Here is a 17,961-nt window from a genome sequence, read left to right as displayed (position 1 = left end):
CGATCCTCCTGTCTCAGCCTCCCGAGTAGCTGGGACTACAGGCATGCGCCACCATGCCCGGCTAATTTTTTTTTTTTTTCTATATATATTTTTAGCTGTCCATATAATTTCTTTCTATTTTTAGTAGAGGTGGGGTCTCGCTCTTGCTCAGGCTGGTCTCGAACTCCTGAGCTCAAACGATCCGCCCACCTCGGCCTCCCAGAGTGCTAGGATTACAGGCGTGAGCCACCGCGCCCGGCCTCCTTATGATTTTCTTAAAAACATTTTCTTTCCTCTAGCTTACTTCATTATAAGAATATAGTATATAACACATATAGCATTCAAAGTACATGCTCATCAGCTGTTTAGGTTACTCGTGAGGCTTTTCGTCAACGGTAGGCTGTCAGTGCAGTTTAGGGGGAGCTTGTTATATGGAAAGTCTGTGTCGGGGGAAGTGGGGTTTGGTGCCCTACCCCCTGCGCTGTTCAAGGCCAACTGCACTGTTTTACTTAGTGATTCCATTTCTGCTGGGAATCTGATCTGAGGGTACAAGTCATGGATATGTGAAAAGGTAGGAAAACACTTTTAACTTTAAATAGCACACCCTGGAATTCCTGGTGGGGGAGAATGATCTTGATTGGGGAAACACTTTGATAAACAGCTTGGGGTAGAGAGGGAGACTTCAAGGATATGGAAACGCTACAAAGTCTGGAAGTTGCTTTAGTGGTGTTTACTCGTGCAAGTCTGTTTCAGTTTGGACGTGCAACTTGCAGAGGCGGCTCCTGGTACTTTGAGAGTGAAAGCAACTGAGAAAGCCAGAGCCCGCGAGGCAGCGGGGCTGCAGGATGGAAGCCTGAGCCCACGGCCGACCGGCAGGAACCGTGGGAGGGCTTACCCTTCCGCAGGCTGCGCACTGAACAAGGGGTGTGTGTGTGTGTGTGCGCGCATGCAGTTACAAGGTAATTTCATCCAAAATTCAAGGTATATGGAGGTTGCCATATGAAGTTTGGATTTCAGATATAAATAACACTATAGTTAATAAAAATATTCACTTTAGTGTTATTTACAAAGTAAAAAAATGGGAAACACCCTAAATGGTCAATAAAAAAAAATCAGTAGGAGAAATTGTACAATATCCACACAATGGAGTACTACGTAGCTACTAAAAATGCTTGTAAGAATGTGACTGGTGGCCGGGCGCGGTGGCTCATGCCTGTAATCCTAGCACTCTGGGAGGCCGAGGCGGGAGGATCACTTGAGGTCAGGAGTTCGAGATCAGCCTGAGCAAGAGCGAGACCCCGTCTCTACTAAAAATAGAAAGAAATGATTTGGACAGCTAAAAAATATATACATATAGAAAAAATTAGCCAGGCATGGTGGCACATGCCTGTAGTCCCAGCTACTCAGAAGGCTGAGGCAGCAGGATCGCTTGAGCCCAGGAGTTTGAGGTTGCTGTGAGCTAGGCTGATGCCACGGCACTCTAGCCCGGGCAACAGAGTGAGACTCTGTCTTAAAAAAAAAGAATGTGACTGGTAAAACGACCATGATAGTGTAATGGAAAGGGCAGAAGAGAAACAGGTCACAAAACAATATGTACAGTGAGACTTCAGTCTTAAGGAAAATGGCTTGATTTTTGTTTTGTTAATTTTGCTCATCTGTGTATTCTAAACTTTCTACTATAAGGTTGCACTACTCACGTAATTGTTAAAGTCTGTATTTTTTAAAGAAATCCTATAAAGGACTTCAAGCTGCCAACCACTCACCTGCTTTTGTTTCATCACTATTAATAAAAGCCTTCCCCCCGCCCAGCAAGGAATGACAAAAGCTGGGAAGAATGCTTTTCACAAACTACACTAGACATCACACTTAGTATCTAGAAAGTTGTTAGATTTAGCACAGTCAGAAAATGTATTTGTTGGTGTCATATTCTGGATGTCACATTAAAAAAAAAAATAACTGGTTATAAATGCACCCTGGACCTTGGAAACTTTTCGTTTCAGGATAGAGCAAAAGCCCAGTAAGACCAACCTCTATGGCAACAGAAATCACACGCCCACTTGCTGCTCCAGGCTCTAGTCTTATACCCACGTCAAGAAGCACACGTACTTGTCTCCCGTGATAGTGATCGTGAATCCGTCATATTCCTTTCCTTGGTCTTTGAGGCTGGGAACTTTTGTGTTCACCGTGAACCCATCCTTCGTTTTAGTGTTAAACTGCTTTCGGGAGAAAAAGAAAATTCACGTTACTAGTGTTTAATTCATTGCAAACTCCAACCTCAACTCTGCAGCGCTGAATCCGACTTAGATGTTTTTTTAAGAGGGTCAAGGAAGTCACCTGACACACGTTCCAACCAAACTCTAGGAGCCCAAGGTACACTCCCATGGCCCCTACCAGAGGCCAGCAGGGAGCCCAGCACCGAAAGCTCACGGGCTTCTTACTCAGCAAGGGGCATCGCTCATTGCCAAGGGCAAGTTTCTCCCTCATGCGCACCGTAGTAGCAGGAACACCGATTGCTGGCAGAACAGTTGTACCAAACACCTTGTCCTTCAAAAAAGCAACTTATGTTCATGCGAGTGATCCTTCAAAGCAGAGTCTCACTTTTCTCAAAAGTACTCAGAATTTTATTTAACTAGAGACGTTCGCATGCGCGCGCGCGCGCACACACACACACACACACACACGCGTGCGCACACATGCTTTCGCAGACCACAACGAAGTATGTTAAAGGAATTACTCAGAGCTAACAATGGACCTCAGGGGTGATGGGTACAAATGCAGTTTCAGATGACAGCTTTCTGCGTAAAACATTTGGGACAAACCTGAAATGCCAGCAAATAGGTTTTGTGCTTATTCCAGAAAAATGCCTCCCAAATTAATCTATATTGACAATTTTTTTTTTTCTTTTTTTTTGTAAGACAGAGTCTCACTCTGTTGTCTGGGCTAGAGTGCCGTGGCATCAGCCTAGCTCACAGCAACCTCAAATTCCTGAGCTTAAGCGATCCTTCTGCCTTAGCCTCCCGAGTAGCTGGGACTACAGGCATGCGCCACCATGCCCGGCTAATTTTTTCTATATATATTTTTAGCTGTCCATATAATTTCTTTCTATTCTTAGTAGAGATGGGGTCTCACTCTTGCTCAGGCTGGTCTTGAACTCCTGAGCTCAAACGATCCGCCCACCTCGGCCTCCCAGAGTGCTAGGATCACAGGTGTGAGCCACCGCGCCTGGCCTATATTGACATTTTTTTTTTTTCAGTATTGATGGACTTGAAGTAAGAGAACCAACAATAAAATAACAGGTTAGACGCTGCTGGGCTCGGGGACGAGGCTGTCTACCAACAGCAAGGCAGCAGGTGCCACCGACGGCCGGAGGGGGCGGAGGGGAGGGACGGAGGCCGACAGCGGACACTGACACGGGCAAGCACCGTCGGCACAGAAGACACCCTCAGAAGGGACCGTGCTGGCATTTACCATGTGCCAACTCTCACGTGACCCTCACAGCGCACCGATAAAGCACAATCTCACAGACGGAGAAAGCACTCGGGGAGGCGAAGTCTGGCCTGGGCAGCGGTAGAGCGGGCCGTGAACCCAGGCCTTTGGGGATCAGGGTCCAGGTTACTTGCTGAGAAGCTGCTGCTGGGGGGCTGAGGTCTACTCCAACTTGTTTCTCCTTGACGGCACTCTGTGTTTCCGCGGACGCTGTCAGGGGACCACGTTTCACCAAGCGCTTTAAACATTCAAACATCCGGTTGCATATACCTCCGTGTGTGCCTTGGAAAACACTGGTGTACCCAGGCTCCTGGGCTAAAGCTGGACGTACAGTGCTGACGTGGAACGTCAGTGCCACCACCGAGAGCAAGCACCTTCCAGACGGCACAGGCTGCCGGGGACTTCACACCGGGGACTTCACACTGGGGACTTCACACCAGGGACTTCACACTGGGGACTTCACACCGGGGCGGCACCGCCTCTCTCGGGCTGCGGCTAAAGGATACAGTCGTGTCGTCCACTTTGCTCTTCTCTTTAAACGAAGACGTGTATGAAATATTAAACCCCCCCTTAGCTGATTTGTATTCTGCCTAATGCCGAAGCAAACATAAATGCCTAAAATGCCTACAGGGAAAGCAGCCCGGAGCCTCTGGGACAGCCCGCAGTGTCCTTCCTTGCGGTGCCACCCGCAGCCCTGCGTGGAGCCCTTCTGCCCTCTGGGGGCCACTGAGGGAACTTGTCACCGTCACTAGGCAGATGGGGCCAAGACTACGAGATGTCCCACAGTGCAGGGGACTGTCACATGTTATAACTTTCTGACGTCCCCCTGGACTTTCCTGTAGATGAAAAACCTGTTTATGACTGAGTAATGATCTGGACCTAGAAACAGACTCCGCTTTGCACCTACACGCCGTTTGCTACGCAGCTCTCAGATGCACTGAACTGAATGCAAATGGCTTATCCATGGAGTAAGCGTGTACTGCACACAGCCTGGCACTTGCGTAAGCACGTTTACCATTTCAGAAAACCATGTGGCCAGTGACAACGTGGCTCACCAGCTAACACGCAGATGCAGGGCCGTGCTGTAACCAATGTATTCTCGTGACCAGGCACAAGCTGCCGGCCACTTCTCTCTGGCTTCTCGGAAGGCCAGCCCAGACTTCAGCACACCGGCACACATGTGATCGAGTAGAAGTTACCTCTCATAAATCCCCCTGGGCACAAAACTGACTTGGTGCAGAAAATGTTTCCATATTCTCTATGAATTTCATCTTGGTGTAGGAAATACTCAGTGGAACTCAAGCGTGTCTGCCAGGATCCTTGGTCTTCAGCAGACAGGAACCTGGGACAAGACCATAAAACAGGCCACCCACGCCTGGCTGGGCAGAGGTGGGGCCTGGCGCAGATGCTCGGCTTCGCTCTCTGTTCACCACACGCTGCTTCCTCGCTATTCCTTAGAAATGGAGACGCTTTGTTTATCCATGCAAATTTCCTACGTTTCATTCGCTGTGAACCAATCCCATCCATTACAGCTCCAAGGAGAACAATGATTCAGGGTTCACATCAATGCTCAAACCATCAACTGGAAAAGCAAATCTAACCGCTGTTGCCACGTTTTTGGGTAGTTTTACTTCTAGATGGAGAAAAGGTTCATAAAGTGGTAACTTCTTAATGGATTATACTTTAACCAATATAATTTCAGTCCCTTGGAGCGCCATTCCTTGTGAATTCAAACGGTTCCGATCCTGACATCGCCACACATACTTTTCTTCCCCCCTGGCATCTGCCTGGTGTGGCTGGAATCGCATTGGTTTGTATCTGGCTTCTTTCGCTCAGCATGTTTCCGAGAGTCCCCCCGGCTGCTGCAAGCTGCGCTGCTCCTTCTCCTTTTTATACCGAGCAGTAGTCCACTGCCGGTCTCCACCGAGAAACACGGACAGATCCTGCAGCAGCCCTCATCTGGAGGACGGCCCGGTCCAGGAAAGCTACGAACGGGCACACAGGCCTTGGGCCACATGCAAAACCGAGGGAGCAGCCTCTCTCTGAAGACGGGCCACACACCTTGACCTCATCTCTCCATGCAGATGGGAGGGGCGGTCCGTCCTCGCTGGGCCACAGGAGGAGACGCAGGATGCTCTGCCCAGCATCCTTCTGTAACGCTCACTCACTCAGTGCTCGCGAGCTGATTGCCAGCTGAACCCGAGACCACTGTCGTCTCAGTGCTAGAATCTTCTGGTTCGCATTATGGTTTCCACTTCTCTGCAGAAATCCTCCATCACTGGCGTTTTCCTTAAGGCCTTGAACACATTGATGCAGCAGACAAGGACTTTAAAGAGAGCAAATTCCGACATCTGGCTCATCTGGCGAGCGTTTCTGTTTTTCTTGGTTATGGGTCACATTTTCCCCCTTTTCACTGCCTTCGTCTTTTCATGCTTCCGTAACAGAATATGTGAGACTGGGCAATTTATGAAGAACAGAAACGTACTCTCACAGCTCTGGAGGCTGGGAACTTGGAGATCAAGGCACGGCATCCGGAGGGGCCTTCTTACCGCGGCCTCCCATGGCGGAAGGCGGAGGGCGAGAGCGAGCCCACTCCGGAAAGCCCTTCCCCCCCCCAATGGCGTTAATCCATTCTGCACCCCCGTGACCTACACGCTTCCCAGCAGGGCCACCTCCTAACGTCACAGCACTGGGCATTAAGCTTCCAACACGTAAGTTCTGGTGAGACACGTTCAAACCACCGCGTTCACTTCTCTGGTAATTAAGGAGCTTAGATGATTCTGCCTTCCTTTAAAGGGGACTGAGTTTTGTTCTGACAGGTAGTCAACTCACTAGCAGATCCACTCGATCCTTTTAGGCTGGGTTTTATTCTTAGCATAGTCTATTTGGAAACGGTCCTTTGTCCTGGGATGTGGACCTTACTAGATAGTGTTGTCTTACTTCTACAGTGTGTCCTTTCTGGGGCCTTAACTGAATGTCTGACGTGCTCCCAGGCTCCGTCCACCCTGGCGAGGCCGGAGCTTCAATGTCGCTCAGTCCCGTAAACATCCGTACCTCCGCTCGGCTCTTGTCCCCGCATCGGCCACGCTCTGTGGAGCCTCCTGAGTCTCTCGCTGCATGTGCACGACCAAGCTCTAGCCAAGGATGACAAGGAACACCCTTCTTGACCTCTGGGCACTCCCCACCCTGCACAGTCTCCTCCTCCTCCGTCCTCTGCCAGGCAAATTCCAGCCACTTGGGCAGACCCCAGCTCCAGTCTCCACCTCCTACGCTCAGCAAGACTGCTGCTCTCTGCTGGGGTTCCGTATGCCTGCACAGTCGCCTAATAAACAGTCCCAGCGCAGAGCTGGGGTGACACTGGGGCTCAGCTCATGCTCCCCTTCTCCCAAGAATCACAGTCTTGTAATTATCCAGTGTCTGAAATTGCCACCTTGTATCCTGTCCACTGACAGAACCGCTGTGGTGTGGAAGGGCTGAGTGCCACATACGCAGTGGTGGCCCAGAGCAGAATTCAGTTACATGTACTTTTACGTTTTCTTCTGTTTCCTATAGTAACTGCTTCCCCACACGTTAGTTTTCTGTTTGAGTCTGATGCCTACGTTTTGTTTTATTCTGGTTATTATTCAGAATGTGTTCATATTAGTGATTTCAGATGGCATCTTTTGTAAATTTTAAAACAATTATAGCATTAATTAATAAACATGCATTTAACAGTTATAAGTTCTTTTTTAAAAAGTGCTGTTGGGTTTTTTCCCCCTCTCAAAACACCTACTATGATTTTGATGATAAATTTACCTTCATAATTGGAAGAAGGTCTTCTACCTTGTGTACCTTTTCCAGAGCTTCTCTAACTTCCAACAGTCCTTTAGGGTTATTAGCTCTTAAAAAGAGAGAGAGAGAGAGAGAGAGATGGCAACAGATTAATGCAGAAATGTAATAATTACATTATTATATTTAATTTAAATAAATTGTGAGTAGCTCAATAATCCAAATGATGGGCCAGGACTGAGGTTTCTAAATAATGGGATGGTTTAACCCTAATGAGTTTTGCTAATGAGAATTAAGGAAACAGCAGCCCAGCTAGAAGGTGAAACAGGGAAAACAGAACGAACTGACAGCTGGCACTTGTGTACACAGGTACGGGCATGAGTTTGGGCATAAAACTTTGATCCTCCTATTTGGACTCTGAAATTAGAAGTACATGCTTTTTTCTTTCTACAGCTGCTCAAATGAAAGTATCGTGCTAGGTTCTTATATCGATTTTGCATTTACTTAGTGATATTTAACCATTCAGAATTCTTCCCCCAGTGTTTTGCTCCCTGCTGTATCTACACCATACTGCCCTGCAAGGCAGGGAGAATGAATATTAAAGCTGCAATCGCTAAGAGACAAATTTAAAAAAATCCTGCTTTTTGGAAGAAAGAGACTACGAAAGTTAGAATATTGTGTGTAAGGTTAAAGACAGTCCAGTGGAGGGCCATGAATTTTATGAAACTATTTTGAAAAAGGTTGATCAGTGATTGTGAAAACCTTTACAATTCTAAACACGATGTAAAAATTTGTTTATCCCGTCAGCAGGCTTGACTTTTGAGTTTCATAAATATCACAAATGTGAAATGTATGAAACCAACCCATGACTACAAAGGAAGAAACGGAAGCCTTACCCATGATAAACAAGAATTCTGTCTTTAATAAAATGAAGTATTTTCTCAAAATATTCCAGGTATCTCATGTTGATCACCTGACCCCTATAAGGCAAAATAATAAAATTAAGGACCTTTTTTCCAAAGGAGCATGCTCCAAACACCTAATTTCAGAGTTAATTAAAAAAGCAGGAAGAGAGCTACGAGAATAACACAGGGAAAACCGGTCCGGGAAATGGGCTGGTTGGCAGCGGGCGAGTGGAAGCCGTGAGCGCCGTCTTGGCGAGATTGCTCGTCAGGGCGGCGCTGGGCCCGGCTCCAGACGCGACACGGTGGGAGGAAAGTCCTCACGTGCTGCAGGGAGGTCAGACTCGGTGTCAGCTCCCTTGGATGGAGCCCACCGCTCTCCCAGAACGCCATGTGCAGCCAACACGCTGAGTCACATGACACACCCCGCTGCTCCCGGGACATCACTCCCTGGGTCCCCCCCACCCCCCAGGGCCTCCCAAACCTCAGGTGTGACCGTCAGACAGGAATTCACGCCCCACACCACGCTGCCCCCGGCCCCCAAAACGCGGCCACCTGCTTGTCACCCTGGTGCTCTCTGGGCAGATGGGACAACCAGCCACGTGCAGGGGCGGGGGAGGAGTCGCAGGACCTTCCTCTAGTTCCACACTCTCCCCGGTTTCTAACCCACCCCCAGTGCGCCTGGATCTACCTTCCAATACCCACCCTTCCTCTCCCACCCCCCAGCACGCAGCTTAGTCAGGGCCTTCGCGCTCGCCCACCCGGATAGCAGCACAGCCTGCCAACCTCCTCCCCGGCCTCCAAGGCTGCCGCCACCGTTCAAATCTATTCCGCCATCTGCTGCCAGAGTGATCATCCCACGCGCAAACCCGCTCACGTCACTTCTCTGCTCATAATCCCTGAACGGCTCACCATCATCTCCAGGAAAAAAACTCCTTAGCATGGACTGTAAAGTTACTTCTATTTTGGCTTCTGCCCGTCTTTCTAGCCTCAAGGCCCTTCATGGCGAGCTGCCCAGCAGGCATAACGAGCCAGTCTCAGTCTTCTGACCACACCTAACTCACCCGTGGGGCCACGCCTGATCACCCGCCTCTCTCTGTCTTCCGCCTTCCCCAGGAGCTGACATGCCACTGAAGGCAGGGCTGCCCTTTCTCTGGGTTCCCGTGACCCTGTACATCTGACCACCGCACTCCCAACACGCTGAACAGTAGCTGTTTGCACCTTCGTCTTCTTCACTAAACTGTGAGCTCTCTGAAGTCAGGGGACTGTGTCTCCCTCCTCTGTCACCATGACACAGCACAGCACACTGGCAGACGGTGGCTTCATTTAAAACAAGTTGACTGAGCCTTCCTATCAATGTCACAAGTCATTCCACGACACATAGGAATATACAAGTCATGAGGCGAAAAGAAATTGGTTTCCAGAAATTAAAAATAAATACACAAATGACATTTCCATCAAAACTCAAACTTAAATAGAAGAATATTCTCTTGATTCAAGTTCCTGGACCTAGAAGCATTTTAGAGGTGACACAATGGCTAAATTTATACATTTCACCTAAAATTAAATTCATTAAAACACAGGTTGATAATATGCGTCACCTTAAAGCTGATATTCTTTAATATTTGTTCATCATTTATTTGGAGGGCGGGCAAGCACACGAAGGGAGGGTGAAGAGGACAGCATTTCACCCATGTGCCAACCTGCAGAGCCTCTGGAAAAAACAGGAGCTCTCCCGGCACCTGCCCGGCCCTCTCTGGAAGGCAGCTTAGTGGCCAGAGCGTTATTAACCAAGCCCTGGTGCGTCAGCGCTGGGAGTCGGGAGCCCTTCCCCTACTGCAAGAAATTTGTCAAAGAATTCCTTTGAGCCACACACTATTATTGAGATGTTATAGTAAATGTAACATTCTCCTCCATCTAATTACTTTCTTTTTTTTTTTTTTTTCTGAGACAGAGTCTTGCTCTGTCGCCCGGGCTAGAGTGCCACCTACTACTTTCTCTGACGTTCTAGGAACCCTTGTAGGCAAACATCTGCAGTCTACCTTTCTATCGTGCTCTGCACCGAGGAGAAGAGGCTGGGGAGGAGCGTGGCGTGTGTTCCCTGCTCAAAAGGGCACCAGGAAAGGAACGACGGGTCACTGCTGGTCTCAGTGCCTGCCTCTTGAGCAGGAACTCCTAGGGAAACAGGAGAGATGCACGAAAGGCTCATACCTGATTAAATTGATGTGGTTGTTGAAACCTCTGCTGAGACTCCGTGCTGGCATCTGATCTAGCCACAGCACAGGCTGGTCTGGGTCAGCAATCCTGTAAAACAGAGCCTGTTAAAGCCAGAGACCTTACAAAACCCAGACGTGTTCAAAAGCATTCTAAGTAAAACATGTAGAAGTCTGTGTAAAGGTAGGGACAGAATGACTGCTAGCCCATTACGTCGAAAAAATATGACGTACAAATGTGCAAATTCCAAACAGATGTTCCAATCGGACCAAGTGAGAAGCCAGGAAAGGTTTACAGGGAGAGCAGGATTTTTCTCATTCAAATTCGTATCAAAGGTCCCTTCCTCTAACCAGCTGGTTAGCCGGACACTACTTACCTAGGAAGGGACCGGGCCATTGAGGTTCATTCAAAGGCACCGCAGGGAAGATCTGCTCTTTCAAAGAGAGTGCGGTTCCTAAAACACTTCATTTAAATGTGCTTTGGAAACATGATAACCATCAATTCCTATTTTGTAAATGTTATTATAGTCGAGTATATGTCAAAGAATAAAGATGTCAGCAATTTCTGACGAAGTTTAGACAGGAAAACCTAACATAGAAGGCCTTTAGTAAGCAAAACAAGGTCCGTAACCTGTCAGCTAGAATACACTGATGTTATTTTGCAATGACGAGACTGCTAGTTTATTTTCACTAAAACGTTAGTTACCTTCTCCACTTTACTGCGATGTCAAACATGTCTCTCCACTGCATCAGCCGCGTTTTCCCATTCATCCGAACCTTCGAGTTAGTCCACGTACGCTGCACAGCTTGCATGACTTCCAGTGCTGCCAAACCCATGGCTATGAGAAAGGAACAGCGAGAAAACAGAGTGTGCAAGTACGTTTTAGAGGGACCGATCTCCATCTGCTTTACAGAGTCTCGATGGTAACTCAGGAGTCATCACACAGAGGATCAGAAGGATTGGTGATATAACAAGACCCACGGTACACTGCAGCCATGGTGTTCCTATTAAAATTAAAACCTGCGAGAAGAAACTAGAGACACCCCAAGTTGTCTCCTCCCAACTCCGCCTCATACGGAAACAACTAGAGATTCCAACTCCTCCTCACTCCTATAGTCAGGAAATACCAACAGCTCCCCTGGACCAGCTGTCTGATCTGGAGGAAGGACTTAACATCAGTACCCTAGAGCTATACTCCAGCAACAGCACAACGCCCAGGCTGGCAGCAGCCTTCCTTCAGAAGCCAGCACGAATGATCCACACGTTTCTGTCTGATCACATGGGGAGTGTGAGTAAACACAGTAAATACTAGTTTTTAAAAAAGCACAACATGGTTTAACCGCCCTTGCTCTTATGCCAGAAACATTTCCACTTTGAGACAGTTTCCAGGATACCTCTGTGTATCCTCTTGTTTGGCAGGAAACCGGGCGTTTCATACTGCATCAGTGATCCCAAACGGTCAGCCACACAAATCAGCTCTTGTACTTCAGGCTTGTAGCTCTCGAAGTTCTGATGTAACACATCTCTGCAAGAAATAGCACGCGCGCGATAAGGACTTTTATAATAGACGCGTGGTGATCCAATTCTACCTGAAAAGCAATCACAACCTCCACTAGAAAACTGATCAAGAAATCTACGACCACATAATCCTCACTTCAGTGCTTTGTACCCAACCATACACAAGTCAAAGGAAGGAACCTTTATGTGGAACAGTAGTCCCCCCTTCTCCACTAGAAATACGTTCCAAGACCCCCAGTGAATGTCTGAAACCGTGGATGGTACTGAACCCTATATATATATTATGTTTTTTCCTACATACACATACCTATGATAAAGTTTGATTTATAAATTAGGCACAGTAAGAGATGAGCGACAATAACTAATAATAAAATAGAACAACCATAACACTAGATTATAATGTAACTCATGTGAAGTTATATTACATATCTCTATCTTAAAATAGCTCACTGTACTTTACTCACCCATTTTCGGACCCGGGTTCACCGCAGGTAACTAACACTGCAGGAAGTGAAACCATGGATGAGGAGGGGACCACCGTATGGGCACAACTGCCATCCCATGCTGGTCGGTAACACCGATAACTAGCGTGCACTCAGATGGCACCTCTTACCATTATTGGCTTTGTAAACTTCTCCAGAATACACACCTGCCTGCACTGCCCTTCTCAATATGCACCCAAACCCCCGCCCTTCATCCACCCCCACCCCTACCCAAGCTGTATCACAGCAAGGATACTTGGAATCGTGTATTTGTAACGACCGCTGTTTTGCTGCCAATCTGCTTGATGTTTTTATACCAAAGACTGCAACTCTAAGTTATCGGTCAGAGCCTCACTCAGGCTCAGTAATCGGCTAAGAGGGCTCAGAGGAGTCAGCACACGCGCACAGCTGTGGTTTATTACAGCGAAACGCTAAAAAGCAAAACCAGCACAGGGAAAGGTCCATGGGGGGCGAAGTCTGGAGGAAACCAGGCACAAGCTTGCAGGGGTCCTCTCCCAAGGACGTCATATAGGACACATAAGATCCCCCCAGTAACGAGCTGTGAACACGTGTGTGAAATGTTGCCAACCAGGGAAGCTCATTGGAGATTCAGGGCGCAGAGTTTTTACTGGGGCTGATCACAGGCACCTTCTGCCTGGCAAGTACACAAATTCCGGACGCCCAGAGGGAAAGCAAGCGTTCCATACAAACCATATTGTTCGAACAAAGGGTTTAGCACAGAGAGCCGCTCTTACCAGTTCAGGGGATGGTGGGAACCCTCCAGAAATCTAAGTTCCCAGACCCCTGCCAAGGGGTGCCCCTGCAAGCAGGCCTCTCTGAGGACAGCAAGCGCAGCCTGCTGTGTTAACTCTTCTGTGCATAGAGACCCCCCCAAAAAGGGGTGGCAGAGAACGTACGCAACCCCTTTGAGCAGTCAATTTTCTTTTCATTATTTTTGATGATGTTATGACAAGGAGACAAGCACACAACCATATTGTCCAGTTGCAGAACTAGAACAGCGTGTAGTTCTATCTGCTCCTATGCAGCTTTCCTATCCCACCCTCCCGCCTCCAAGCTGGAGGTCACTGATCTTGAATTTTGTGCTCAAGATTCCCTTATCTTTTAAAACTAAAATAGGTTTGTTACACACATGTATCCCAAAACGAGGCAGTCTATGGTTTTGCTTTTGAGCTTTAGGAGAAATAAATGACGTGACAGGACAGCCTACTGCCTTGCTGCTTTCGCTCCAAGTTGCATTTGAAGACTAATCCACATTTTTTGCTGGGGTCATTTGTTTATATAACATCCCACTGTGTGGCTGGATCGCATTTATCTATTCTTCTGCTGATGGACACATGGGTTGTTTTCCAGGTTTTAGAGTGAAAAATACTGCCGTCGACGGTCTTGTACGGCCTGGCAGGTATGTGCACAACACAAGGTTCTGTGCTGACTATACACAGAGGCAGAATCCTAAGTAGAGTACGCAAATGTGCAATTTACTAGATAATGACAAACTGCTTTCCAAGGTGGTTCTAGCAATTTATACTCTCAAAAGGATTCTATATAAGTTCCCAGTGGTCCCCTTCTGACCAATATTACTATTATCAGACTTCGTAATATTTGCTCATCTAGTGGGTGAAAAAATCTCATGTGGTCTTAATTTATGAACTGAAGCACCTTTTCAGGTTTATTTGCCATTCCTGCTTCCCTTTGGTAAAATTACCTGCTCGTGGCTTTTGTACACATTCATATTGGTTGCCTTTTACTTTTAAATTTGTAGAGGTTCTTCATAAACTTGGATGCTAATTCTTGATCAGTTATATAGGCTGCAAGTACCGTTACCGAGTCTGGGCTTATTTTTTCATTCCTTATGGTGTCCTTTGTTGAATACAAGTTCGTAGGTTCCGTGTAGTCCAATTTATCAATCTTTCTTGTCTCAGCTCTATGTTCTGTGCGTCTTAATTAAGAAACCCTTCTCAAGCTCAAAATCATAAAAGTCTTCATCTGTATTTTTCTCCTAAAGTTTAAAATATTTTGCCATTCATATTTAAGATTTTTCATCCACCTGGAATTGGATGGCTATCTATGCTATCACAAAAATCAGTTTTATTTTATCCATATAACCTAGTTGGCCCACTCGCCCATATTGACAAGTCCCACTCTGGTCTACAGTATACCTTTACCATTTACCCAGGCTGGCTGGTCTGTTCCTTTGGCCTACTGGTCTACCCCTGTGCCAATACCAGTCTGTCTTAATTACTGTAGTAAGTCTTGCTATCTGGTAGGATGGGAACCTTCCCCTCCGCGCCTGGCCATCATCTTCTTTGAGAGTATCTTGATTACTCTTGGTCCTTTGTTCTTCCATATAATTTATAGAATCAGCTCAACAAGTTCCTCAAAAAAACTGCTGGTATTCTGAATGCCATTTTATTGACTCTAGAATTAATCTGCACAGAAATGACCTACTGATGTTGCTGAACTTCCAATCCACGAACACAGTATTTCTCTCCACTTGTCTGTTTTCTCTTAGTAACTTTCAATTAAGTTTTATGATCTCCATAGAGGTTGTATACATATTTTGTGGGAGTTATTTCTAAGTACTTGCTGCTGTTATAAATAGTACTTTTTTGTTTGCTTGTTGCTGGTACGTAGAAATGCAACTGGTTCTTGAATATTGATTATAATCAACCACCTTTCTAATCTCTTGTCACTTCCTCTAATTTGTAGGTCTTCTAGGTTTTCTTTGTAGAAAATCATGTGACCTGCAAACAATGACATTTTTCTGTCTTCCTTTCTAATGCATGTAACTGATTTCTTTTTCTTCTCTTTGTGCAGCGTCTAGGATCTCTAGCTCATGTTACAGAGAAGCAATGATCTTAGGCTCAATGATTTTAGGCTTTCTTGTCTTACTCCTTATTCTAACGTGAATGTATCTACCACTTCATCAGTTAAAATGTTTGCTATGGGCTCTTTTTTTCCTTAGAGATGGGGGTCTTGGTGTGTTGCCCAGGCTGGAGCGCTGTGGCTATTCAGGGCTGTGATCATGACGCACTACAGCCTCGAGCTCCTGGACTCAAGCCATCCTCCCGCCTCAGCCTCCCGATAGCTGGGACTGCACCCAGTTTATAGCTGTTTTGAAGAAGAAAAAAAAAAAACTCATCTTGAAAAGCACTTACTTTATGTGGGGCTGCAACCCCGGCTGCTCCTCATAGTCCTCTATGAGGAAAGGCAGGTTCTTAGCCCAGTGGTCCTTAAAGCTCCCGGGCAGGTCCCCGTCGATGTTATATTCCGTGAGGGGGGTGTCCAGGTGAGCGTGAAGGTATCGAGAATACTCTGCAGACGGGAAAGGAGATCTGACACACCCAGCGACTGCTGAAGAAACATTTTTTACAGCCAGCCGCCATACAAATGCTTTATAACAAGCTGTTATTCAATCCTAAGAATTCTAAAAGGAGATTCTGAATTTTAGAAAGTCACAACTATATAAGATGGGTATCCTGACACTAACTTGAGTTACCAGGGTCGAATATGAGCTAGTCAATCTGGGTGTGCTTTAGTACATTTTAACCACCTTCCCACGGTCAACACTGAAGATCTCATTGTTTTCGATTCCAGAGCCTGAGAATCCAAGCTCAGTGTGAGATGGCGCCTGGCGCTCTGGCGACGGATAGACTAACTAGGTGTGCGATTCCCCCAACAGGCTACGGCCGCTGCTCGTCCACAGCAGCAGGGCAGAGACGGACCCAGACACGGAGCGCCCGCCCCTCCGGCCTGTGATTCTAAAGTCCAGGCTCTGCTGAATCAGAAAGAACAGGGAATTGCAATGTAGGGCAAAGAGGGATGCTGTCCAGTGGATAGTCCTCAGCCACCCGGCTATTGAATGCTTAAAATGAGGTTAGGGTGACTGCGAAACTGAATTTTAAATTTTATTTAATTTGATTTGATGTAAACTTAAAAACTGATACTTGATTCATTCATTAGAAAACCTCAGCATGTTTGGAACAACTTGCACATATGAATCTACCTTTCCAACTCTGAATTTTACAAATTCTAAATTCAGATCAAGTATTTCCAATGCAAATTTAACATCCAAATTGAGATGTATTGTAGTGTAAAATATATACCAGATTTCAAAGACGTAGTACAAAAAAAATGTATAATATTTAATGACTAGCATGCTTTTAAAAAAATAGAGACAGAACCTTGCTATGTTGCCCAGGCTGGATTCGAACTCCTAGGCTCAGACAATCCTCCCACCTTGGCCTCCCGAGTAGCTGGGACTACCTGGCATGCCACTGCACCTGGCTTTATATTAATTATATGTTGAACTAATACTCTGGATATACTGAATTAAATAAAATATATTAAAATTTATTCCACCCTTTTGATTTTTACTTTTTCAATGTGGCTACTACAAATTTAAAATTATACATATAGCTTGCAATTTTTTCTGTTGGACAGTAGTGGTATAAAGCTCTCATGATAAAGGAAAAATATGTGGGCTTTATTATAGAAAACAAAAATATCTTTACTTATGGTAGAAAAAAGGTGAGTACAACTATGACTAATAAAAGGATAACTGAAAGATTTGCTTTCTTCCTCACCTCAATTTAATTTCTCCAAAATATAGGAGAATTCTGATATGAAGGAATGACAGGTCAAAGAGACCAAGTTCATGTTTCACACTAAAAATCTCATAGATGGTTACTTTCCTGCCCTTCCTGTATCCTCAGATGAGATGTGATAAGAAACGAATACCCCAGATAACTGTCATATTTAGTTCAAAATATGTTTTTTTGACTGAAGTAAAAAAAAAATTTAAACTTCATAAAGGAAAAAACATAAGAAGTGGTAGAGAAAGCATTAGACTGGTGTTTAGAAGACACGGACTCCGTTGAGTCCCGACACTGCCACTAACAAGGTGCGGCTGTGGACAAGTCACCCAGCCTCTTGGAGAGTCCACTGCCTCCTACGGAATGTGACCGAGTCAAGCGATGTGACTTCTACAGCTCTGAGTGTGAAAATCTAGCGATTCCACAACTTGCAGACTCACCGCGGAGATATTTCACTTTCAGGTACTCTGGGCTGGCCTTCTGGCCTGGGAGAGGATCGTTCAGCATCACTTTGGTTTGTGCTTTTATCCCTTCATAGAACTGTCCCATTGCCACATGGCTGAGTCCCTTCATGTACTGGCACACTTCGTTATACGGCTCCAGCTGCAGACACCGCTGAGACAGTGAAGGACAAAACGCTGCGTTAGTGTGCACAGAGTTTAAGAAAACTTTGAAGGCTTTATTCTTTTTAAAAAATGTTTACTTATGTTTTTTAATTGACAAATAATAATTATACATATGCATGGGGTACCCAGTGATGTTCTGATACATATAATGTATGGTGACTAAATCAGGGTAGTCAGCACTTTCCTCATCTCCAGCATTTCTCATTTCTTTGTGTTTGGAACATTCAATATCCTCCTCTTAGCTATTTGACACCATATACAAACAATATATTATTGTTAACTATATGAAATACTTTAGTCTTTAATCTAGAATTAGAAGTCTTCCCTCCAGGTCAAATCAGACCAAATACATGCTCTTTAAATTAGTCTACAG

General features: G+C 46.0%; 1 protein-coding gene across 10 annotated transcripts in view; it reads right to left on the bottom strand.

Moving 5' to 3' along the window:
- Nucleotides 1-17,961, bottom strand: part of TTC13 (tetratricopeptide repeat domain 13) — a 72,149-nt gene that overhangs the window by 12,050 nt on the left and 42,138 nt on the right. For 5 of the 10 annotated variants that reach the window (XM_069484728.1, XM_069484731.1, XM_069484736.1 and 2 more), the window contains 8 exons: nucleotides 17,403-17,577; nucleotides 15,526-15,682; nucleotides 11,744-11,874; nucleotides 11,055-11,187; nucleotides 10,347-10,439; nucleotides 8,130-8,213; nucleotides 7,261-7,345; nucleotides 2,086-2,195 (listed from right to left, as the gene is read on the bottom strand). In XM_069484728.1, the coding sequence (XP_069340829.1) occupies nucleotides 2,086-2,195; nucleotides 7,261-7,345; nucleotides 8,130-8,213; nucleotides 10,347-10,439; nucleotides 11,055-11,187; nucleotides 11,744-11,874; nucleotides 15,526-15,682; nucleotides 17,403-17,577 (968 nt within the window). The remainder of the gene's footprint in view (nucleotides 1-2,085; nucleotides 2,196-7,260; nucleotides 7,346-8,129; nucleotides 8,214-10,346; nucleotides 10,440-11,054; nucleotides 11,188-11,743; nucleotides 11,875-15,525; nucleotides 15,683-17,402; nucleotides 17,578-17,961) is intronic. The other 5 variants (XM_069484729.1, XM_069484735.1, XM_069484732.1 and 2 more) reach the window with 1 other exon arrangement.

The sequence above is a fragment of the Eulemur rufifrons genome, chromosome 11, assembly GCF_041146395.1.
Source record: "Eulemur rufifrons isolate Redbay chromosome 11, OSU_ERuf_1, whole genome shotgun sequence".
In the NCBI taxonomy this organism is placed as follows: domain Eukaryota; kingdom Metazoa; phylum Chordata; class Mammalia; order Primates; family Lemuridae; genus Eulemur; species Eulemur rufifrons.
Note: the sequence above shows the minus strand (reverse complement) of the source record. Positions and strands in the feature narration are given on the sequence as shown.